General features: G+C 35.2%; 2 protein-coding genes across 15 annotated transcripts in view; one reads left to right on the top strand and one right to left on the bottom strand.

Annotated features, from left to right (window-relative positions):
• The first annotated feature begins 4,560 nt into the window (after positions 1-4,560).
• Positions 4,561-8,105, top strand: LOC100680064. The gene is made up of 3 exons (XM_031922968.1): positions 4,561-5,432; positions 5,659-7,543; positions 7,601-8,105. Exons 2-3 carry the CDS (start codon positions 5,659-5,661, stop codon positions 8,083-8,085), a joined length of 2,370 nt encoding a protein of 789 aa, XP_031778828.1. The 5' UTR covers positions 4,561-5,432; the 3' UTR covers positions 8,086-8,105.
• A 3,472-nt stretch (positions 8,106-11,577) lies between these two features.
• Positions 11,578-26,440, bottom strand: part of LOC100115447 (protein NDRG3) — a 50,874-nt gene continuing 36,011 nt past the window's right edge. For 6 of the 14 annotated variants that reach the window (XM_016989130.3, XM_001600120.6, XM_016989132.3 and 3 more), the window contains 5 exons: positions 23,650-23,938; positions 22,108-22,377; positions 21,589-21,673; positions 18,893-18,937; positions 11,578-16,553 (listed from right to left, as the gene is read on the bottom strand). In XM_016989130.3, coding sequence (XP_016844619.1) covers positions 16,408-16,553; positions 18,893-18,937; positions 21,589-21,673; positions 22,108-22,377; positions 23,650-23,938 — 835 coding nt within the window. In that variant the 3' untranslated portion in view covers positions 11,578-16,407. Of the gene's footprint in view, positions 16,554-18,814; positions 18,938-19,438; positions 19,441-21,588; positions 21,674-22,107; positions 22,378-23,649; positions 23,939-26,440 lie in introns of all 14 variants that reach the window. The other 8 variants (XM_016989131.3, XM_031923712.2, XM_032597121.1 and 5 more) reach the window with 3 other exon arrangements.

Genomic DNA, 26,440 nt, shown 5'->3' with positions numbered 1-26,440 from the left:
GATGCTAGTATACCATTCTATTCATTTACACCAAAATGCATGAAAATAAAATCTATAGTTTTGAAGGGTTTATATAACGACACAGATCCAAATCATATAATAGAAGAGATAAATTCACTGAAAATAGAGAATGTCACTATTAAAAAAATATCAGTCTTAAAAACAAAAAATACTGAAAGAAATTTATTTCTAGTGCAACTATCAGCCGACAGCATTGTTAAAAATCTAACAAAGATCGATCATCTATTGAACCAAGTTGTTACCTGGGAACCGCTCAGAAGAAAAACAGTAATACAATGCAAAAAATGTCAGCGTATAGGACACGTAGCCTCCAACTGTTCAATGGAGTACCGCTGTGTAAAATGTATTAAGAAACGCGAACCGGGCAAATGTGATATGGCTAACGTAAATAGAGAAGAGATCCAATGCGTTAATTGCAATCAGAAAGGCCATCCTGCCTCCTTCTTAGGGTGCCCCGCTATCAAAGAGATCATGGCTCAAAAAGAAACCATTAAGAATCAATTGGCAAAAAAAGGCAGGTGATTTTAAATCATACGCAAATGCCCTCCAAGCAAATAAGACTGAGATTGAAAACCACAACAATGTAAATAATATAAATAACACTGAATTAATAGTAACTAGGATCAAGTCTGAAATTATCAGTAGCCAAAATAAAGCTTTAGAAAGTTTAGTAAATAAAATGAAATCGGACATTTTAGAATATGTAGTCAATTCTAATGAAGCTATGATTAAAATGATAAATGAGAACACTTGCAAAATTAAATCAATAGCTAATCACTTTCAAATAAAGTGGAAAGTCGTACCGGATCAAAATGGAGAGTAAGCTTAAAGAACTGAAAATAATATCAGTAAACGTCAACTCAATCTTAGCAAACTATAGGAGATACAACCTATATCAATTTATTAACGAACACACACCAGACATTTTAGCTGTCAATGAGACGAAAATAAATAAAAAACACAATATATTCTTTGAAAACTACATTACGATTAGGAATGATAGAGATAACAATAAGGGTGGAGGCGTTGCTCTTCTTATTAAGGATCACATACCATTTGAGAAAATAAAGATAAGAACTCTAAAATAAAGACGACTTAAATATAATTGGTACTAAATTAAAGCTAAACAAGGATCAAAATTACTTCATCATATTAGGTGATTTTAATGCGAGACACAGTTCGTGGAATGACGATAAAAGCAACTACAGAGGTACATAGTTATACAATTGGCTAGCAAACTACAACTTAGAATTCAAGTGCAATATCATAAAAACAAATGAAGCAACATTCCCACAATCGAACGCATATATTGACTTTGCAATAGCTGACTCGAGACTTAATTTTTCAAACACTAACCTAAACACGCTACATTACGACAGTGACCACAGACCAATAGAAGCAACTCTCATACTAAAAAACGAAATAGATCCGATAACAAATAATCCTAAAAAAATTTACCTTTTTAAAAAAACCAAATGGGACAATTTCAATAAAGCACTAAATAAGAATTATAATAGTGAAATCCCTGACGACAGGAACCTTAGTATAGAAGAGATTGACGCGTATATTGATGAGCTGCAAAAAGCAATTGAAAAAAGCACAGAAGAAACAACTCCAGTTCTGCAATTTAAAAATAGGCTAGAAAAATTAATTAATGAAAAAATACTTAGGCTATATGAGGTCAAGCATAAGCTTCAAACCCACATACATAGACTAACCCACAAACATGATCCTGACTCCCAAATAATATTGCTCAAGCTTAAGGAGCAAATGAAAATAAAAAAGGAAGCTATAAAAGAAGAATTTTCGAAAAGCTCCAACAGTTCTTGGATTAACGAAATAAAAAAAATTGATTACAGAGAATCAGCTAAATTTTATCCTAAACTAAACAAACTGTTTAGAAACAAAGGAAAAGATAATATCGACTATGTTACAGTAAACAGTAAAGAAAAAAATATTTTAGAAAGCATAAACGTAGACCCGAAAGATTTCATTAATCCAAGTAATAATGAAGAACTAATAATCGACGACGAAAAACTCTTACCGGATGTTATAGGAAAGCAGCTTGAAATAATAAATACAGAGAATGAACAAATTAAAGTAAATAAACAGTTAAGAGAACATTGGAACGAAATAAATAACAAAGATACTCTAATAACATTTAATCAAAGTAATAAGTCAACTAATCCGATAAATACAATCCAAAAGGATATTCATTTTACTAATGTATTAGAAGTTAGGGAATTAGTCAAATACATGAGTAATAACACTTCGACGGGATAGGACAACATACCAAATATAGTCATTAAGCACCTAAACATGAAATGTATCAGGAATTACACAATCATCTTTAATAACTGTATAAACACCGGCTATTACCCAAACAAATGGAAAATTGCGAAAGTAATTGTGTTAAAAAAAAAAAAGAAAGACAAACCAAACGAACTCGATAATTTCAGACCCATAAGCCTGCTGCCACCGATCAGCAAAATTTTTGAACGAATTATCAACATTTCAATAGACAACTCATGTAATAGCAAACAAATTATTCCGGATTACCAGTTTGGATTCAAGAACAATCACTCAACTCTACATGCAGTTAATAAACTAGTCTCGGACATAAATTGGCATTTACTCAATAATGAAATGGTGGGAGCAGGCTTAATAGACTTGAGAAAAGCTTTCGATTCCGTTTGGCTGAATGGATTAATATATAAGCTCATTAAATATAAGACGGACTTTCACCTAGTCAAAATAGTTAATCAATGCCAAAAAATGTGAAACTATTCTGTTCCGAAATATTGTCGATAAGTACCCTAACGTAAGTAAAAGACATTATAAGAATTTCCAAATAGTGGATAACGAAAATAATATTGTAACAAAAATACCACACAAAAATGAAGTGAAATATTTAGGTATACTAGGAATGAAGGCGCGCTTCGCGCGCTCCTTATTCTATCTATGTCTAATAACCCTGGTAGAAAAAACAACATAAGTTTTGGGTACACTAATTTCTGCTAATATTTTTACCATATTACCTACCATATGTTACCATATTCTGTAATACTTTTAATATAAATATATTAACAACGCCCAAAGTCGTTGTCGTTAAGGTCTGAGAAGTGAATTTGAAGAAAAGTTCAGTAGAAGAGTCAGTGAGTATAAGCCTATTATTACAACCCTATTCATTTGCATTGTAAAAAAGCTAGGCAATTGAAATTTTACACAGATACTTGATATGCTACCTATAAAAACATGTAATCCAGATGATTTTAATTTAACTGTTTTCATTCATATTTTCACATTGAGGCACATGTGAATTTTTTAATTTGTCGGGTCACATTTTGCTTATAGGCAATTACGCAGTAAATACTATCTCTAGCACATTGTATTTTTGGTTTTCAGTGTATTTTTACACGAAGAAAGTGATAAATAGTTTGCCTTTCTTGTCAAGACATTAATAAGAATTTTAACTCTTAACAGTCGTGAGAGATTTTGAGATCGATGCCTATTTCTCTATTTTTGCATTTGCTCTCATTCGAAAACTAACGGGTCTAGAGAGCACATATTTTACATATAGATTTATTTTGTGTCAATGAAACAATATACAAAGTTCAATTAACCTTAACTGAAATACTTTTTATTTCGATTCCGACACTGATGTGAATAACTTATACGACTAAATAATTATCATGGGTGTTGAAGTCGAAATCAAAAGTATTTCAGTTAAGGTCAATTCAACTTTAAATATTTTCACAACCAAAACAGAAATATATATGCAAAAAATGAGCTCTCTAGAAATTAGTTTTTAAATGAGAGCAAATGCAATGCAATGGAAAAATCTCAAAATCTCTCACAACTATTAAAAGTAAATATTCTCATTAATGCCTTAACAAAAAAGCCAAAATATTTATCATTTTCTCCAGGTAAAAATACACTGGAAACCGGAAATACAATGTGCTAGAGATAGTAGTTACTGCGTGACTGTCTATAAGCAAAATGTGAGCCGCTAAATTAAAAAATTCACATTGCCGTTGGTGTGAAAATATGAATGAAAACAGTTCAATTATCTAGATTACATATTTTAAAATTTAAAGGGCATTGTAGTGATAAACTCAAATTCACTGACTCGGATACTGAACTTTTCTTTAAATTCACTTCTTAAACCTCACCGTGGGCGACTTTGGGCACGGAGACACAATATATCTTTATACTTTTTATTCTTTTAATTGCACTTCTCACTTATATTTAAAAAAAAAACTAAATAACATACACACACACACACACACACACATTATTACCTACTTCAAATAGGGTTAGGGTGACACTTTTCAATGCACATGTTTCAATACTACACTTTTGGTAATGATTAATTTATCAAGATTTCTTGTTGGTAATATTGCATATATTTTTTTCTGAATCCGCTATTCAGATTTCATACTATTTAACCTCATTTCATTTTATTTTAAACACCTGAAAAATTTCTACCAGGGTTATGACTGTTATGAGGGTTATGAATTTAAAGCGTGCGGGTTCTCATCTGTTACCTAGGCAACCGACCATAGCAACCAATCAGAATCACGTATTAAAGGCTTCACAACCAAGTCCATCATTTTTTTAAGAGAGGAATATTGGATGAAAGACTGAGGTTTAATACGCACATCAAAACACAGCTAGTTAAAGCCAACAATAGCTTTAAAAAACTACATAATTTATTCTATTCTCGATACGTAAACTCTAAAACAAAAGTAATAGCCTATCAAACTTTGATCCGTCCCATACTTACCTATGGCTGCAACATATGGTTTAACATAAGCGCTAGCTATATGGAACGACTCCGATTATTCGAACGTAAATGCCTTAGAGTATGTCTAAACTGGTACAGATATGAGTACTGTGACTATAAAAAGCGCGTAAGTAATGTTAATTTATATAAAAAAGCAAAAATAGTGCGCATAGACTTATAAGAAAAATAATTTGATTTCGGACCATTCTTAGATAGACCTAACTTTTATAAGAGATGTATCCATTCTGGACATTGCTCACCGGAAGGTTTTAAATATCTAGACGATAACGGCTTCATTGTAAACAAAGATTCTATACCGATATTGTACTAGGGTAAACAGCCCAGTAGATAGACACATACCAGTAAATAGACACTTTTTTAATTAATCAATTATTATAAATAATTACAAAGAGAAAATAGGTTAGTTTGTATTTTATTTGTTACGATAGAGTTTTAACTTTCATTAAAAAAAAATTACTTTAAAAAATTTTGAATTTCGCGCGTAAAAAATATCGACTATCGGACTATTGCTCCGGAACGTACGTTGGTGCTCGCTTCGTAAAGCCATGTCGTGGATGAACTGTGATTTTCCTCAAAACGGAGCTTTTCTTTTCTTCAACAAAAGGTAAGTGATACATCATTCATTTTCTATTAAAATTAGCTTTCAGTAGATATAAAAATAGTTTATATTTAATATAGCATGTTTGAATAATCGGCGTCTATCGAATGGGCCGCCGTTCATAACCTTAAACCCATAGATAGACGCGTTTGCTTAGTCATTTAATCTTTTAAAGTAAACGAGCATGCTAGTAAAAATACCTATATTATTTATAAGTGTGATATATTTACAGATGCCACCGAAACAACGAGCATACAAACTATACAATTATTCTGAAAGTGACCTGGAGAGAGCAGTGGAGAAGTGCAAAAAAGGAGAATCTTTAAGAAAAGTCGCCCAAGAGTTCAGCATTCCCAGATCAACACTCTTCGTCAAGTTGAAAGGAATAGTTCCACTTCATGCCAAGAAGGGTCCAAGCACAATCTTGTTTGAAGCTGAAGAGATGCGTCTGGTAAAGTGGATTTTGGATAAAGCTCGACTAGGCTTTCCAATGCATGAGGATGAAGTTAAAGTTGCTGTCAAGAAAGTACTGGATGATGAAAAGCGAGACTCCATATTCAAGAATAATAAGCCAGGAGATAAGTGGATGAAGCTATTCCTCAAACGTCACCCAGAAATCAAGAAAAAGCAGACTGAACTGATCTCAAAAAGTCGAGCAAGTGTAACTGAAGAAAAACTGAGAGATTGGTTTAAAGAAGTAAGAAGTTATCTGGAGGAAAATAATTTGTGCAACGTATTGGAGAGACCAGAAAGCATTTTCAATGGCGATGAAACTGGACTTCAGCTTTGTCCAAAGAGTGGGAAACTCTTGGGACCAACAAAAGAACGGAACTTTTATGAAATTTCTTGTGGTAAAGAAAAAGAGTGTGTGACTGTGCTGTGCTCGTTCTCTGCTGCTGGTGCATCTGTTCCTCCCATGGTGATGTTCCCCTACAAAAGAATACCAGCTCATCTTACTAAATCAGTACCAGCTGACTGGTCAATTGGGCGATCAGAGTCAGGATGGATGGTCTCGAGTACCTTTTATGAGTACATGGCAAATGTTTTTTATCCTTGGTGCGTTCAACAGAAAGTGCAGTTTCTAGTGATTTATTTCCTTGATGGACACAAGTCACATTTATCACTTGAACTTAGTGACTTTTGTATAAAACATGAAATCATTTTGGTTTCATTGTTTCCAAATGCGACTCACATCATACAACCTTGTGACGTTGCAGTGTTCAGAGCTGTGAAGTATAAATGGAGAGAGGCAGTACAACTTTATAAGCAAGAGACGCAGTCTTCCATAACAAAGGCAACCTTTGCTCCATTATTCAAGAAGGCGTTCGATCAATTGAGTATTGATACCATCAAGAGTGGATTTAAAAAGTGTGGATTATATCCGTTTGATCCAGATGCTGTCGATTATGACAGATGCATTTCAGCTCGTCGCCAAAAAATAATAAATGCCAAAGCCTCACAAGAACCCCTGGAACGCAGTGATTTTATTTCAGCAAAAAAGTTTCTGGATTTTTTTATAGATGAAGAGACTCTTAAAAAGTTCAGTGAAACAAGAAGTAAAAATCAAAATTGTGATGATCCAGTGTATTTTTTGTGGAATTCGTGCATTGAAAAGCTTCAAGAAACCAACGACGATGCTGAACAGCAACAACATGTGACACAAGATCAGAATGACAGTAATATTGAAGAGTTGGGCATCGCAGAAGAAAGTCAATTAGTGATGCAAGAGAGTGCGAACAATATTATTCATGAAGAGCCAATGAATAGCACAGATGTAACGCAAGTAGTAATCCTGACTGCAGAAGAGGCTATGGAGGTAGTAAACGACAACCAAGACATAGATATTTCAAGTATTCCTATAATAGATTTAAGTAATCTAAGTTCCGTAGAAGAATTAAGTGTGACAGCTGACTCTACACTGAATACTAGTATAGATCAGTCGAGTGATGCTGTAATCATTATTCCTAGTCCAAATAAATGTGATAATTTTGCGAGAAGCATAACTGGCACGAGTGATGATCCAAAGATGACTGAAACGCATAAGACTGAAGTTGATATTGTTTATAGTCATAGCAGTCCTTCGAATAAACCTATACTTATAGAAAATAGTACTAATTGTAAGTTTAAAGCTATAAAAATTCATATATTCTTTTCTTATAATATTTTGTTTTCAGTTTCTAGCGATACCATTCCTGTAGATCTGAAGCAAGAGATAAGTTCTTCAGATGCCTGGGATAAGCATCTGCTTTGGCCATCGCCTCCAGTTTCCAAGGATAAAACTAAAAAAGAATCGAAACCCATGCCTTGTGTACTTACCTGTTCGCAATGGAGAGAGCAGCAAACGAAAGAAAAGGCAGAGAAGGAAAGAAAAGCTTTGGAAGCTCAAGAAAAAGCTTTGCAAAGAAAAATTAAAAAAGAAGAAAAGGAAAAACAGCAGCAAATACTCAGAGAGGAAAGAGAACGCAAAAGAGCAGAAAGAATCAAGATTAAAGAAGAAAAAATAAAAATTAAAGAAGAAAAAATCAAGAATAAAGTAGAAAATAACAATGTTAAAAAACAAAAATGTATTCAAAATGCTGTACGCGTTGGTCCATTGCAAGCAATCGACACCAATATTCAAGAAAATATTGTTCCTCTAGATTTGTCATTATTTAAATAAATGCAAATTGTTTAAATTTATGTGGCTTTGTTCAAATTATTTCAGGTGTCTATTTATTGGCCTGCTGCTGTTTATCTACTGGTCTTTCTGTCTATTTACTGGGTTTTTGCATTTTTTCCCTAAATTTGTCATTTTTTCTTTTAAATAATGCTTATAATATTATAAAAGTTATTCTAAATTAAATTAGGGGGTTTCTATTAAACATTATAAGTATTTACATGTGCATGAATATATTTTTTATTTTTAAAATACGACAGTCAAGGTGGGAATTTCCTTAACTGTCTATCTACTGGGCTGTTTACCCTACATGTCAAGAAACAACAACAATAAATCCATATTGTATGACCTGTTTAGAATAAGCAAAGCCCATCTATGCTATAACCACGAAATAACGAAGCTAGACAAAAAAGAATTAGAAAACTTTGATTACTATAAAACTAAAAAAAAACGATAGCCTGTATCTCATTCACTGTAAATATGTACATACAAAATTGTTACACTTTACGAAGTCTAATTCTAGTTTATAAAAACAAGTAAAAAATCCCTGCTATGACTTAAATTAGGCTAGTTTTTTCTAACTTTTCTAGCGCAAGAACATTATAAGTGACTCGAACAAAATTGAATAATACCGATAACATAGATTAACAAATAATTTACGTAATTGCAGCGAGTGTCACACCGTGACCATTCTTTATTAAATAACAAAAAATGTAAAATGGGTTTATATATTCGTTTGCCATGTAAACTGAACTATAAGTATAAATATAGAAAATAAAAAAAAAAAGTACCAGCCTGCTAACTGAAAGGTTCAGGGTTTGATCCTCGTTAGGGTTTTAATTTTTTTGTTTTTTCGCTTAATTTAAGTGCCGGCACGATGCTTGCACCGCGTGCCGTCATTGTGCTCAGCACAATGCCGTCATTTCCGTGTCCCGGAGCAGGGGTACCTGGACGTCACGCGTGGCCCATTCCGTGCAGTCTCAGTGCCGTCATTCGGCCGACATCATGTTATCGGGGGGGGGGGGGTACCTGGACGTCACGCGTGGCCCATTCCGTGCAGTCTCAGTGCTGTCATTCGGCCGACATCAAGTTATCGGGGGGGGGGGGGGGGGGGACCCCGGGTCATTCGAACGAGCATTGAAATACTCTCTACAATCGCGAAATGGTTTGAAGGTAGCGAATAAACTAGAACAGTGTTTGTAGTCAAACCAGTTTCAAGAATATATGTGATATATTGTCTCAAAGAACCTAAATACAAGAATCTACTATGAATCATAAAAACTGAGAGCCGATACTCGCACAATGGCATCTTTCTTTCCACTACTTATAAAATTTATGTTCTATTTTCCTAACGGTTGAGTAACCAAGAATACAGAAACGCTTTTGTACTTTCTCTAAATGATTTTATAAGATGTACATAAAATATACTCGATTTTATTAATAAGAATTTGAATTACGCGCATATATTCAATCACGTGATCACGTGATTACGGCTTACGTCACATAACATACCGAATAGGACGCCACCATTAAAACCGACCCCCCCTACCCCAGCCTATAAAAGTATATTTTTTGTAATAATAAACATACTGACCGATGTATTTTAATTAGCTCTATCCAAAAACATCGCCAGATTAAACTGCTCCACCTTATATTTCTAATGAAAAATCAATAAAGATTTGGGGAAAAAAATAAATTATCTTAATTTTGATACAGCCATATCTTTTTAAATAAACAATATTTCAAACTGCTCCAAACTGCTCTACATCCATATAATACTGCTCCATAGTAATTTTTATCGGCTCCGCTATAGTTAACTGCAAAATAAGTAAAGAAGGAGATTTTTAGTCAAATAATCTGTGATAATCTAAGAAATAGCGATGGTAGTTTTATAATACTTCTTATAGTTAATACAGTGGCACCTAAGGCAGAATCTAAAATAAAATGCGTTTTCATTAAACACCATTGGCAATAAATAATAATAAAAAAATTTTTCGTTAGAAACTTAGTTTGTAACACATGTATTCTTTACCTTAATTTAAACTTTATCCCGGCAATACGGCAATGAATGAGATCCGCGCCTGCGCGCTACGAGCTTCAGTCAGCTCATTTCTGACAAAATGAATTTTACTTATTTTGCAGTTAACTATAGCGGAGCCGATAAAAATTACTATGGAGCAGTATTATATGGATGTAGAGCAGTTTGGAGCAGTTTGGAGCAGTTTGAAATATTGTTTATTTAAAAATATATGGCTGTATCAAAATTAAGATAATTTATTTTTTTCCCCAAATCTTTATTGATTTTTCATTAGAAATATAAGGTGGAGCAGTTTAATCTGGCGATGTTTTTGGATAGAACTAATTAAAATACATCGGTCAGTATTTTTATTATTACAAAAAATATACTTTTATAGGCTGGGGTAGGGGAGGTTTAAAACCGCGGATAACTCGCGACTTTCACACTAGGCGCGACGCGCGAATTTCAAACGCACATTATAAAAACGTCGAAACTCGAAAACTTGGAAAGCCCTAGAGAACCGTAGAATGTAGGATTATCAATCGTCTCTCAGGAGGCTATAGAACAGTAAAATCGTGGAACAGAGAAAAGCATAAGCAGCCATAAAACAAAGACCCAAGCCAAGGACTAATAACAGTCTGGGGAAATCCTAACGCCGTCCAACGACGCAGAGAGGGCAGCAGCACAGCATAGCCAGGTCAACGTGGGCGTTCGCCGCCGGCTTTGCGACGGACCTTTTCACCACTCCAGCCACCCACGCGTACCCTCCCCCAGGGTCTCAAAACACCATCGAGGAGGAAGAAACCGAGGGGAGATGCTCCAAAACGAGAGAACATCAGCAGACCACTCCGAGACGCGTTCCGATCTACATCATATTTTTGTAACCTACAGTCGAATAAACGCAAGACCTAGTACATCTTTCTAAGTCCTGCTTACTGTCAATTCAAAGTGTGTATGGCTGACTCAAGCATTCACTTACAAATATCTATCAAGATTATATCAGCCTTACTTCATCCTTGGTAATTTTTAACAAGTAGATTACATCTGATGTTTCTAATATTCATATAATATATGCAATTTCGGAGTTAGACAATATTTTGAAAAATTTTAAATAGTCTCCAAAAAAATCTGAAAAAATTCATACGTCTTTCTTGGGTAATTTTAGGCACTTTTTATTCTATTAAATTTTTTTGTAGAGTTGATAGTTTTTATTATAAAAAATTCATGAACATTTTTTTGTAACAAGCACGATTTTTGCGTTTTTCAAACAAAAAAAAATGTTAGTGGGCGTTTTTAATTTTTTTTTTTTGCCCAGTGGACGTTTATCATTCTTTTTTGTCCGCAAATGCCGCCTAAAAAAGCCCACTTTACGCCCTTGGCACACAATATACTATATTAATACAGTATTTTTGGAAAATTCATGCGATTCAGGATACGTTGGAACTGAGAATTATTTCTATAAATAAATAAACCATGTGTTTGCATTTTTCCACGTTAGTTTATTATAAATAACAAGATGTATTATCTCGGTGTGCACGTGTTCATTTATTGTATAGTATTCTTTGAAGCTCCATTTATAGGTGTGAATTTACTTGTGTATTTGAGTTGTATTGCATTTACATACTCGCTGATGATCATTCAAATAGCATACATAGTTCGAATACACGTATGTTTTGTTTGGTAGTAATAACGCTGTGGCTGCCCATATATTTTGTTTTATTTTCTTTTTTTTTTGTTACAGCTTTTGTTATATGTAGTTATAAATGAGTATCGGTGCGTGCAGTCAATAGCAAAATATGAGAGTGGAAGTCTCTTAAATTAAAGAGAGATAGGTCATGAATTTACTTTAACTTAGAAAAAATGCTGCTCTTAAAATTAAAACTTGTTCTCTAAAGATGACAACGATCAACTTCTGTTTGATCTATATTTAATTCAATTAAATGAAATTACTTTTGTTATTCTGGGTAAGCAACATAGGTATCGTATAGAATGCTCAAAATTTTAAACGAGGTAATTGTTAACACTTAAAAGTTTGTTGCATTTTATCACACTCTTCAATTCAGTTATATAATTAATTTAATGTGCCTTGTTTGTTATTATATTATTTTTTCTTGCACAGTGATTTTGTAAACAGAAAATATAGTTTTAAACAATTTAATTTTTATATGTATAAGCAAGTGATTTTGTAGTTGATTCGCTTCAATTCCTTCTCATTTGTATAAAGAAGTTTAGAATCGATTGGCTGACAAGTTTAATATTTCTAATTCCTGATATTTAAAAGAAGAAAATTTTGTTATGACTTTTTTTCTTGACTTTCACAATATTGAACGAAAGAGAAACTTAATATAATACACATCAAATAATTTTTAGACCTTATCTTACATATACATCTATTCTTGTTAACATATACATATAAAAACACATCTTTAATTTCTTTTAAATTACAAGGCTCCAGAAGCTACAGTCACAGATCTACAGATTTTTTACGTTAAAATAAAGATCTTTTTAGAATATATTTGTCAAGCTGTACGTGAACAATACATAATTACTTTACTTTTAATATTTATTCTAGAATAACCTCTCAATTATGTTACTTGGCCCTTCATGCGCTTCCTAAAGAAATATATTATAAATATATTTTACTTTACTTTTTATCTTGTTGCCTTAATTTAGAAACTTTATAATTTTACTGCAAACGCCTCGCGAAATACTTATAAGTCCTTAATATACTTCTGTGTTGTTTTGCGACTTTCGTGAACATTTACCTTTCATAATTCCGCTTATTATACTACTATAGATGTTGATATTCTCAATCCTCCATAGCTAATTAAAAATAAACTGTTAAGAAATGAAAAATACAACAGGTACAGTATTCTTGAGCCGTCTTTGCACATAATCATTAACTGATAAAACTTAAGTACTACAATGAAGATGTGATTACTAAATCATATTTATAAATAGTTATACAAAATTATTCAACAGTTTATCTTAATAAAAGCTTATACATTTTAAGAAAGCGAAAATCTATGAGCATAATAATGTCTGCATGTTTGCATGCGTGTGTGCCAACGCGTGTATGGATGTGTGTCGCATTCTTTGCGCCGTCGGAAGAATCCACGGATTGTTATAGAAAATAAAAAGGCGACGCATAGTATAGTGTTTAGTAGTGTTTTACTCTCAAGAACGATTCCTTCTAAAATTTCCTTCTGTCTTGTGTAGCAGGCACGTTTTCTGTTTTAGTATAATCAATAGTCATATACATATATATCACTTGCTAGAGGCTTGCAAAACGCTGTTCACGCGGTAAAACCACGCGAATTGCACTCAAATATTATAAGATTTTACCCACACGCTTAACTTTGCTTTTTAATTTTTATATTTTTTTATTAACTTTTCTGTATTTATTTAAATATCTTTAATTTGAATATTTGCCTAGCTAAACCCATTGCTTACTAAATATAGACATACCTCGACTCATTATCTAAACTTGTGTCTCTGCCTCCTTTATCTGCTGTTATTTTCGAGAAACAAAAGTTATAGGGTTTCACAGATGATTTGATTTAGTGTTTGTGTATGCGCTAATATGTTGCGAAACCATCGCGAAAATCCCCTTACTCTATTTTCACTAACTTATTGCATTTCTCTTTACGCACGTACGCCTGACTAATAATCTGTATAATTTCTTTTTTTTTCGTAGACCTTACAACTTTCTAGTTTTTCTCTTGCTAGCTTTAAATATTCATACACCTTTTTTGTTTGCCTATACTTTAGAATGCGCAAAATTAGCCAATTATCTTTGAGGTGAAAAAATCGATTAAAAAACGGCGCCAATTCCATATGCGACCACAGCGCAGTTGAAGATAAAAATTTGATAATAATAACAATACGCCTATAATTATAGTCAATACCTAATATTACATAATAAACGATCAGCTCTTTGCTAAACGCGGCACTTTCGTTCTATAGCACATATAACGCTCGACTCATCGCCGTTATATTTTATCCCTGTAAAGTCTCATTCGTACGTATTTACGTGTAAATCTACTTCTCTTTGCATGCCCTGCGAAAAAGCATTCCTTCGACAAAGCAGCATTTTTCTCTATGTTTTATAGGCGCTTTCGGACTTGGTATCCTGCTTTCTTTCCAGTTGTGTATAGGCCAGCGTCGCTTTTTATTTGCTTTCTAATAAACGCATTAAGCTTCTATTGATTATTTCCACAGCATAACTTGTAGTTTTTTTTCGTCATTTCACACTCGGAGTGTCCACGACTTCTCCGCACAAAAAAGCCAGTTGATCATTAGCGCGACTGTCCAGAAATCTTTTGTCTTGTACTTTAAAGTTTTTAATATGAAAAATTTCAGTATTTGATAAATAAGTAAAAATATTGTTTAAACGTATGATAATTTAAAAAGTATCGTAATTCTAAATGGTGACTTCTGGCATATAGTATATTTGGGCAGTATTATAAGTGATATTATCATGATATTCAATTATATGTATAAAGACTTGCTTACATATAATGATATTTGACTATATGTGCTCAGGTCTGATCTATATAGAATTTAAGAATGGCCAAGATTGACCCGCTATATCCATACGGTACGAGTATGTTTATTACTAAGTTTACTCAGTTTCAAACAAATTTGATCTTATATTTTTATACGACTTATACGAATGATGCAAAGTTTTATTTACGCCTATTTATAACAGTAACATAAGAGAAATAATAATTTGTATTTGTTAATATTATTAATGGGATGAATCGTACTTGTGTAACTCTCAGACTGGATATGAGAAAGTCGTGGACTGCGTTTATATTATAGAGGTTTGTGTATAAATAGAGCGTATATGTGTTACTGGAAAATACGGGTCAAGCCCAAATTTTTCTCCTGCTGTCTGTAAAAAATGTATAATATTGGTTAAAGATGTGAACAAAACGAAACGCTTATATACTACCTTTTCTGCACTCTGGACATTCATTTAGATGAACGTTTGATAACGCTATTCTTATTACATTTGTGTGAAAGATTATATTTTAGCTTGAATCAATGCAGTAACTTTATATATATATATGTGTTAATTACTGGTAGATATTGTATATTATTGTTTATACAGGTCACACACGTAGCAAAATGACAACGCACAGCAGATTACTTCTTACAATGTCTAGCGCATTATATATATGTTATTCTAGTAACAACAATATGTTACGAATGATAAAAGTTGTAATGTGTTTCGTTTTGCACAAATCTGCTTTACGATTAAAAATAGTAAAATTTGCAATAATTGAAAAGTCACTTTTATCGTTATTTAGTTATAGTAATCGATGTCGGTACTGCCAGAGCACACTTTAATAATCATAAAATCTCACTAAATTAAAATTAAAAGCTTGTGTCATCCGTGTACATATAAATTTAAAAACATTCTTTTCGTACAAACAGCAGTTGAAAAATTGTCAAAGGTTAACACTATATGCAATTCCGTATAATCGAGCGGAGACCGTGATGCTGCGGATGAGAGGTACTTTAATAATGCAATTTGATGAACACGAAAAGCAGTAGCTTGTGAGCGTTTCTCGTCTACGATTAATGAGAGAGAGCTATGCTGGTCATCGCTCATTCGTTGCTGTGTTATTGGATTTCGTTCAAAGATTTTCGTATTTCTTTTATCTTAATAGTTATTTCTTCGGTGATCCACGTTTGGATTTCCTTAGTTTCTTTTGCATTTCATTTTTGTTTCAGATTGTACAGATCGAAATTCGAATGATATTTTACTCAAAAGTGGACGATCGTCGATTCGCAACTTGAATTTCCAAAAATAAAATACTGGATTAAAGTATTATTCGAGGCAGGATCGGATTCCGAGACATTATTCTCGTAAATGCGCAGTCGGTAAAAAGCTTAAACAAAACAAAAGAAAAAAAAAATAGGATCGATCAAATGCCTTTATCCAAAAAACATCGTATAAAATGTAAATCTGCTGAAATTTCTGCTTGAAATAGTGTACCGAATACCCTGCTTGTACAATTTATTTCTGCGTGGAAATTTCAATAGATTTATTCTGATTAGAGAATGCCCAAAGTTCAGCAATCAATTTGGGTGATCCATCATTTAATTTTAACGATCGTCCGAAAGCTTGTTGCCGTCTCCTCGAGAGTTGTTACCATCCTCATCCCTTACGGGACAACGAGATCTATGTCCTAATTCATTTGCGGGACTACAAATGCAGGAGCGACGAACATTTCTATATTGCTCTCTTTCTTCTCCGGAAAAAATTGATAAAGGAAGGGCACGCGTTTTTCATGTACTTAACAGACGACGGCCTCGGGCAAGGGATTCTCGGTGATGTGTATGGTCGCAGTAGGCCAATCCATCTTCTTGCTGCAGATGTGATTCAGCCCCTCGAGTGAAGCAAGCCTGTAGTCGGCCATCTTCAACGGCGAGAGCGGCGCAACTGCAAACGAAAATTGTACATCGGCACAATGAGCGAATTTTTGGCCAGCGTTGTTAACCCTCGTTGCAAAACGACAATATTATGCGCAGAGTCTTATTATTAAAAGAACGAAGTTTTTAGTAATTACATTTTTGCATGTTCAGTATCTAGAATCATCGGTAGAATCTTAATAATTTCAGTTATAAAATATTAAAATATACAACTACAACTTCATTCGATTAATTATTGTTTGGCATTTGCTTTTTAGCTGTTAGAAAACGCGGCTTTGGTTATCACCGATATGCTCAAAGTATAAACAAAATTATAAATAAAAAATAAATAGCCGGGTTGTATCAAATTCACGCTGCGCTTAGCGGAATCATTGGCACGAAGCAGAAATATAGTTTAGTAAAACAATATAAGTATTCAATATATCACGTACGAGGAAAGAGGAAAAAAAATTAAACCCAAGCGTACATGCAAAGTAAAAGAAGAAGTAGAATGCGTGTGTTTAGTGGTCTGTTGTGTGCAAGAAACAGCAAGACATATAGTGTGTAAGTCACGCAATGTTTCAGAGTATACTCTACTATGTTCTACCCGGTGCAATTGTAATAAATTCATTAGTTCTATTTGTTTTTCACTCGTCCTCGATAACGAAATATGCACAGTACAAAAACTTTGCATGGAATCTGATAGTGGTCCTACCGCGAAAGATCGAGAGCCGCTATAAAGAATAAAAATTACATACATTCTTTCATTGGCTTTGACATGAATATTATGATAAAAAATATTTTTACATTTACGATTTCATATTATTCTTTGGGTTGATACTTCAGACGAAAAGTAACGATGAAAGGTGAACATAATTTACATGGTTTGAATGAATGGATTAAGGGATTAGACGAACACTTGCAGTTCAAACAAACAAATATTCACGAGTTTTATAATTCTTGTTCAGATCTTTCATTTACCATCAGTCGGTATCCGAGCATAAATCATATGATCTGATGCATTCTCTACAACAGATATGAATAATAATCACACTGTCGATAATGCAAATTTATAACTACGGATTTTAAAATTTAATAAATTTCAATAGCAACAAAATATTTACCTCGTTTTCATTATAACTGTAAAATATTATTTCAATATGAAGATATCAGGCGCGAAATTCGTTCGTTATGTAATTCAAAATGTACTTAAGTAATATTACACTGTCTGTGAGTCAGTGTTTTCTAAAGATTGGAATTATTTTACTGTGTATCAGGACATTTATCTATATAAAATAAACGCCTTCAATGTAGCGAAAAATGAAATCCTTTCAAACATCAATTTAATTCAAAATCATTTTTATAGTAATAAATCAATAATCAGAATAATTAATCAAAAACTTTAAGTAATATGCTTACAAATAAACGAAAATTTGTATTTTTTAATCTGAAGTATTTAATAGAATTTTATATAGAAGAAGGTAAATATATCGGAAAAGACCACGTGCAAGAAGTGCTAAAGTTACTGCTGTCAAAATACGTAAAGACGTAATAAACTTAATGCACATTCGATTAATCCTTCTGGATTACAAAGACAAATACTACGTTTTTTAACAGAAGCTACATTAAATGGATACACATACACAAAACACCAGATAATATATATATATATATATATATATATATATATATATATATATATATATACAAGTACAAGAGACCATATTATCAAGCTCGAAAAAGAATATCAATTGAATATTATATTATACAATTAAATATATATTAGTAGTCGCAAAAGACTTATGGGACTGAATAGGGAGTGAAATAAATTTAAAGGATCATTACGCACGTTCATGAATAAATATAAAAAAATATAGTCAATCATTGACGAAAATGCCACGTGTAAAGATATAGTATCTATACATTGGAAAATCGTTGCACAAACTACATGTAGAAGGGAGTTCGTTTTGTATTTTGAGGAATACAGAAGTGAAAAGTAAGTTCATTTCTTTCAAACATTAGGCGACATTCGTGATTCTATAGACAAACAAAGGAATGCCATCACCTGTTAGATTATTCGTAAGTTTTAGAAAGAGCGTATTATTAGATAATTCACCAAGAAGAAGTTAGTACGATTGTTGGTTGGATTATGAAATGATGTTAGACAATTTGTTAGTATACGATAGAAAGTTTTGCAATATATTACATTAGTTGTAAACGTTCTCCAGTTAGTTTCGATTGTTAGTCTCTGATTATTTTTACTTCCCGAATATAGTTTGTAATCCGACTTACTTAACGCTTAGACGTGGCCTAATTGACCGACACAGCGCGTTCGACTCCTTTGCGGCCTCAATTCCTAATTACAATTACCTTCGGGTGTTGTAGGCGTCGTGGGCTTTCCCGGGGATCTCACCACTAAAACGCAGAAGAAACAAAATCACTTGTTTTATTGTCAGATTTTAATTTCAATTCGGAATCATATTTTTCAGATCAATTATAAGGTCCAATATAAAATAAAAAGAGTTAATCGCAGATATTTAAAATAATAGAAATCAATATAACAATTACATATTCTACCTTAGCATTAACTGTGATAGTTATTATCTAGAGAGTTAGCTTCTGTTACTTTTAACGAATAATTTACCGTAATTTGGTAATTATTGAAAGCAGTTAAAATTATCTGTTTCAAAGTAACAGAAGTGTTCATATTATTTTCCATTCTTTGATTTGTTTCATGAGAATAACATTGAATACTTCAGTCTCTTTGCTTCTATATGTACAACACGAACAACCGCGAGCAAAAAAAAAGGCGAAAATAACCACTAGTCGATTGCCATGTAAAGAAAACTAGCCAACAAGCTGAGAAGAATTGAGAGGAAAATTACTACAGACTTGAGAAAAGATTTTAATACATACCACTCGATCAATCCGAGACGCGTGGGAAAAAAATGCTCAAGTCGGTGAAAAGGAATTTTTTTCTTTTTCTCATATTAATAATTAAACTATTTTGAAAAGATGATGTGAAGAATGAATGAAGAAAAAAAACGTACGGCGAGAATGAAGTTCAGAGACGAATAGTTATGGTGAAATATCTTTTAATATTTATTTATTGAATAATTAATTTTAGATGAATAGATTCTAAAGAAATAGAAGTCTCATTCAAAACAGGCTCGAATTTTAGAATGATAATGATGATGGATTTAAGTTTCTATGCCTATTCAATACTTTGGGTAAAAAATTGTATAGCAATCAAATGTAGAGCATTCGAACAAATGAATTTATCAATCTAAAATTCTATGCCAGGATTTATTAATTCATTCATACAAAAAAGATTTCAACTTGTTTGTAATAAATTGACAGTAAATAATAAATCATAAAAGCATCGATTATGCTAACAACAAGATGAGCTTTTAATAACAGTAACAGTGGGAGGATAACATTTCTTGACATCCTACAGGAAAAATTCAATAGTAAACACAATCAATTAAAAAAGTAACTCTTCCATTTAAAACAGATCTTATTTGCTTTTTTTAGTTCGGCTCATACACATTTAGTAAATTATGATCATTATTTTTTAACAAATACAAGAACATTGTGATATTGCACATAACTAAATAAATAAATGCTTGAAGTAAGAAATGGAATATGTAATATTAAATCAATCATTGACTCGTTAATCACCGGTTTGATTTCATTAAGTTTTCACTCTCTTATTTGCGTCGATGTACAGTTTACTGTGACAAAAGCGTATTATAGTGTACAGTGACAAGTGCGGGTGTGTTTTCTGTGACCAAAAAGCCAAACAGAACAACGAAGGCCGTCTAAGACAGCAATAAGATATTATTTCCGATGCCAGCCGTATCGATGTTGTTGTTTTTTAATCTATATGTTCTTCGCCTTTTATTTGAAGCGCAATCGTATTATGATTAATTTTCTACCGAGTAGGTCAGGAAAGTCAGTTTTCAAGCTACCGCATATTATAGCGATGCACGTGCAATCTAAAATTTTACACTTTACTTTTAATATGCGTTTATTGTGAGCTTACAGGCGACAGAACGACTGCTTCATTGACTAGCAAACATTTAAGTAGTATTCTTCGCTGCCAAATACACTTAGATATCCGACAAGTCGACGATGCTCATGAGGTTATTGATGCTCGCATTTAATTACTTTTGAATTTTTATCAATATTTTATATTGGATAAAAAGCTATCTGACTTTAATAATACTACGATTGATTCATTCGACTTCGAAGCTTCTTAAAATAAATATTTAACAAAGAGTATCTCAATGGTAAAAAGAATTCATGGTGACTCTAAAGAAAGGAACCAACAGCGAATGCAAGGATACACAAGCTTTTAGATTGCGTCGTACATCTACAATATATCTAGACAGATGTTATCTAGACAAGAGGAACACTTTGAAAATAGACAAGATACACGCGCAACAATGCTTCGGTTTGCTCGTTTAAAATTTACTTTTTACTCTTTTCTTTTTGTCAACATCGATAAACATTTTCAAGAAAACGCATCATGCTTTTTGTTATTATCTATGAACTACGACCGTAGGCCAATACGAGATAGATGCAATAATGCAATGTTAATATAGATGCCAATCAACAGATAAACTTTAACTTTCAAGTCTGCTCTTTTTGTTTATAATCAATTAATCTCTCAAATGTTTGTACGTCGTGCGACAGGTAATTCGAAGCGCTCACAATGTCGAATGTACGATTTTTCTTTTAAATTTTTCGAATTTATTTTTAATTCCAGGCGAGATTCTTTTTTGGCCATTGGAACCGCGTTCGTGACCCATCACCACAACGGTTCCTTATATTTTACCCTTTTTGTTTATTTATATATCTTATTCGTCTGATAATCACTCGAATTTCGCGAATCCATGCTTATCTCATGGATGCAGTCGTATTTCTTTAAATTCAGCTTTTAACGTCTTAGACGCGAGATTGCGAATTTACGTGATGAGATTCGTGATGATTTTTTTTCGATTTTTACACAATTTGCTTTTGTTCTAAATTTTCGTTAAGCATTCTCCGCTCCGCTCACTTACCATAGCCTTCACCCTGGAGGAACAGTCGAAAGGCTTCGCTTACTTTGCCTGGTTGTTCTTCGAGCACCATTCCGCAGTCTGAGATCTGAAAATTTCAACAATTATTAATAGAAAATTTTTCATCGAGTTGTGCTTAACAACTACTCACTTATACCTGTGTCTATGTGGAAATGAAACAAATCTGTTTTAGTTGACATTTCAAACATGATATATTTTCAAAATTTATTCACTGTATTGAATCTACAGAATACAATAAAATGAAGTTTAAAGACCGCTATGTTATAGTTCATAGCAATGAGCAAAACAAAACTACAACAACATCGGATTCGCAGCTTTTTTGCAGTTCCAACACAAAGTTAACGTTTCGTGCGCTTTCCAAAGCCACGCATTGGCGATAACGCGCGCAAGCGAGAGCTCAAGTGCTTACCGAGCGCCAAGCTTAGCTCGAGCTTAAAGGCAACTTCGATGTTTGCCTAACTCCCGTTTAGAATACGTATAGGAATTTGCAAATTCTCTAACCTTCATCCACGAGCTGTTGGTGGGATCAAGACGTCCATTTAGCGTAACGGTATCGTCGACGTGAGGACTCAGCGAGCCGGTGATGTTCATCACAGGTACCAAGAGAGTCGTGCCATCCCTCTTCCGTGTGGGGTCGAGATCACGGTTGATGTTCAAATCCGTGCGACGGACGTAGCTGTCGATGAAGAGAGCGAGATTTGTCGGGTTGACGCGACGCTCAAAGTAGTTCTTGTACACCTGTACTAGATCGTGGTTTCGCTCCTCGGTACCCTGGAAATGAAGAATTTAGTGAGATATGGATTCTCTATGATACATGAATGTCACTAAAAGTATGACGAAAAAGCGTATGTAAGCGTTTGTATTTCGTAACGGATATAAACTCCTGTTTGTTTTAAGTGTTCGGAAGCATGTCATAACGGATTGAGGTGCTTTTCAGTGTCGTAATATTGACTGCTTGAGAATTAGGAAATTGTAAAATTACGTTAACGATACAAAGCTTTTTGAATTGCACGAAAACTTACAACGTAACTTAAACCCAGAGTTGGAATTAAATCGCGAAGAAATTCGGCATCACGTAGGCGACGTATGCATTTGTTCCAAAGGTGACACACGCGCATTATTCTTTGTTGTCGAGTCACATTAGCTAATCCTTTCATGACATAATAAAACAAATTTCCTCTTGGCCCGTAAAACAAGCAAACGCTAAATGGACATGCGCATTTATACCCGTCATTCTTTCCATTGACGCATCTCTCGACACTGAGCTTGCTATTAACATAGCGTATTTATAAGAATTTCTGGGTACACTAACAACTGGCCAATTGATTTACAAGTCCCTGTACATCGCGCATAACACGTATACACCTATATATCTGGCGCGGGAAGAATTGCCAGTAATGCAATAATCCAATTTTCCGGGGAAGCGGCGTTGGACTCGACTCTCGAGCGCTGCAGCCGCGTGCGCGAGTCGGTAATTTGAGCGCGCGCGCCTGTAAAGCCACTTGAATGATGAGCTTTTGCGCGCGTTTCGACGACGGATCGGTCAAGCAAACTATCTCGCACTTTGCAAACAGCCTCGGTGCAGAAGCTTTCCCTCGCTCTACGGCTTTTGGTGACTGTGCATATACCTGCACGTCTGCGTGTGAAAGCTCCTACGAGAGATTTCCGCGTGTCATGCCGCGAGCTTTGAGCACGAAGAATATCAATTAATTTCGGGCCAGCTGACGGCATCCTCGACCCGTTTGTACCCCTCGCTTTCTACGGCAATTTACGCGTGAGAAAATGCATAACAATCCTTCAGTACATTGTCGCGAATCGAATTAAAACTTTTTCCTAAAGTTTCAAAGGCACTTTGGAAAATGCTGAAAAATATGATTATTAAAATGTCAAGTGCGTGTGAAAGGAATATTTTTTTAATGACGATTACGTATCCCGCACCGCGGAAATTATCCTGCACACGGACTTGAAAGTTTTAAGTACAGCGACGTTGTTCAGCTCGAAGCGTGCATAATTTGAAAAGAGCGAGTAGAAAAAAGTTCTTACCCTGCCGAAATGATGCCACATGAGGTAATCGAGGACGCCCTGGGTCATGCCCTGGGAGCGCAGGTGACGGCAGTTGAGCTTTTGGTAGCCCCATTCGATCCAGCCTGCTTGCGTGGACACGCAATTGATGAGACAGAGGGCGTTCACCTTTTCGGGATGCGCCAGGGCGAAGCGAGCGAGAATATTGGCGCCCGCGCCGACACCAAATCCAATCACGGATCGCAGCCCGAAGTGGCCGGCAACGAACAGCAATTGTTCCGCTAACTCGTCCATGGTCGGGTACACGTAGCTGAAAAATCATTTTACGTTATAGTAGATAGTCCTCGTTATTCTGAAAACTTCAGCTTTTTGCGCTTTTTATTTTTCGTTTGATTAAATTTTCCTACAAAATTGGGTTTCTCAATTATTTATCTCACTCGCGGAGAGTGCCTCGAGATTTAAATGCATGAAACCTTTTACCCTGGCTTGAGAGATTTCTGAAACGCACTTAACGCTTAAAGTTCATTACTGCGGCTGTTTCTATATTTTTCACGGAAATAAAGTAACGCCGTAAACACGTCAGTGATATTTTGCGCAGAGCAATTTGGAAACATGAGCAGCCCAAGGGTGCTTTTATGCCTTATCGAGCGAGACAATAATCGATCGTGAATCGCAGAAACGCCTGCTAATAAAATTTGTTCGTCGCCCGCGCACTTGCCAGTGCAAATGTTTGCACTGGACTTTCGCGCACGCGCGTTCCGAAGAACGACGATCGAATTTTCTAGGCAAATACTCTTGTCGTCGATCATAATTTAACGACAGTTCAGCGGTGGTTAAAGACACACAATCAATCGTTTAAAGACACCGGGGACTTGCGCAATACTTGAAAATTACATATTCTACTCATTTCACTCGAACGTGCATTTCCGGTTCGAAGCGAACTCTCCTATACGAACTATTTGGAATGGTATCACGCGACGCCAGTTACAAACGAAGAGGAGACAGAGTCGAAAGCGAAAAAGTAGACGACGGGACTCGAACTCGCGGACCCGAGAGCCAGAGGCCTGTGCTCTAACCACTGAGCTAACGTCTACGATGCATTCGGATGCTATGCATCGTAGTACGGCTCGGCGGACTCTTATCGCTGACTCGTCTTCGCTGCTCGCGTTGCAGACGTGTGCGTCTGTGACACCCCCCCCCCCTTTGAGGTGAGCCGTCCTCGGCTCGCGCACTTCCTTACCGATAGGCAGTTGTTCCTGCTTTCTTCGGCCTTGTGTCTCGGCCTTCGGCCATGTTCGGACACAAGACTGCAGGCTGCATTACCACGCAGATTAGAGGCGTCCATGCATGATCTATTCAGACTCATGACTTACAGGGGCTTGATCTGGGGCGTCTATTGGTGGAGTGCTGTCAAGGGTAAGGTAGGTGTAGTTAAGGTAGTTAATGTAGGTAAGGTAGGAATTGTCGTGGGTTCGAGAAGAGATCTATTTTTTTAGCCGGGTTCTAAGCCGGTGATCCCCACAAGGGATGCCAGAATGTTACAAACGGAAAGGAGACGAGTCGAAAGCGAAAAAGTAGACGACGGGACTCGAACTCGCGGACCCGAGAGCCAGAGACCTGTGCTCTAACCACTGAGCTAACGTCTACGATACATTCGGACGCTATGCATCGTAGTATGGCTCGGCGGACTCTTATCGCTGACTCGTCTTCGCTGCTCGCGTTGCAGACGTGTACGTCTGTGACACGCCCGAGTTCAAAAATAAAATTTGTCAAATACCCTTTAAAAAATATACCTGCGCGAACTGATCGAATGTGTGTATCGATTTTGGAGAGCAGAGCAGCTTAGCGCAAGAGATACGATCTCGAATTCGGGTGCTTTCCTCTCGTTGACGAAGAATATAACGAATTTGGCACGCGATCCCGAGCGGGAGAGCGCAGCACAGCCGAGCTTAGCATGCAAATCTGCAATGCGGTCGAAATTATTTCACCAGCTGATGTGTATACGCGGAAGGGCAAGGACTAGTCTGTGTTTTTCAGCGATCCCTTTGCCCGGCATTTCTCGACTTCTTTGCTATGTAGGTAACGGAGAAAACTTATTCGGCCAGCGTCTCGAGAGCTCATGAAACCGTTGCAGGATCAAACGCCATTGAGAGTACTGGCGAACGAAGTTTTAATGAAATCCCGACGGAGAAAACTCTTCGATTGCGAGTAAGGACAGACACGTGTTCATCAAAAAAGTTTGATTAAAAAGTGAAAAACGCGGTGCCTCAAGCGTTCGCAATTCTCGACGCATATAGTTTTTTTTCTGGTTGACCAAATGAAAAAGTTATGGGATTCTATTAGTTGCGTACGGTTGTTGAGTACGAATGAGCTTGTTTTCGCCTTTCAACCTTCATGGCATCTCTCTGAAATAGAATCGTGAGTCCTTCGCGCGTTTTATACAAATTGTACACTGAATAATCCGAAAAATGGAAGATCCACTGAAAATTCAAAACCATGCTCACAAGGCATGTTGATGTATATGCATCACACGCTGAGACCCAAAGTTGAAACTCAATAATTCAAGATGAAAGTAACGACTCGAAATGAAATTACATTCTGTAGTCGCGAAACTAGTTCAACCAGTGCCAACCCTCGCCTCCTCCCTCGCGGCTCTCCTCTACAGATCGCAGAGAAATATCGAAGCGCTCGGGCGGCCGCGCGTCATATCGCGTCACGTCGATCGTAAACACCAGGCCGCAGCGCCGGCCCTGTTGTGCTCATGCGAGCTCCGCGCACTCGTGATAAAGAAAATCTTGTTAACGCGGTTTTG

Source organism: Nasonia vitripennis, chromosome 2 (assembly GCF_009193385.2).
Source record: "Nasonia vitripennis strain AsymCx chromosome 2, Nvit_psr_1.1, whole genome shotgun sequence".
Lineage (NCBI taxonomy): Eukaryota > Metazoa > Arthropoda > Insecta > Hymenoptera > Pteromalidae > Nasonia > Nasonia vitripennis.
The sequence above is the reverse complement of the archived record's forward strand: the minus strand, read 5'-3'. Positions and strand labels throughout refer to the sequence as shown.

Excerpts from the sequence above, each read along its gene's own strand:
- LOC100680064 (XM_031922968.1), top strand. The coding sequence starts at position 5,659 with ATGCCACCGAAACAACGAGCATACAAACTATACAATTATTCTGAAAGT. Across the intron at positions 7,544-7,600 it reads TATAGAAAATAGTACTAATT|TTTCTAGCGATACCATTCCT; the intron begins GTAAGTTTAAAG and ends TTTTGTTTTCAG.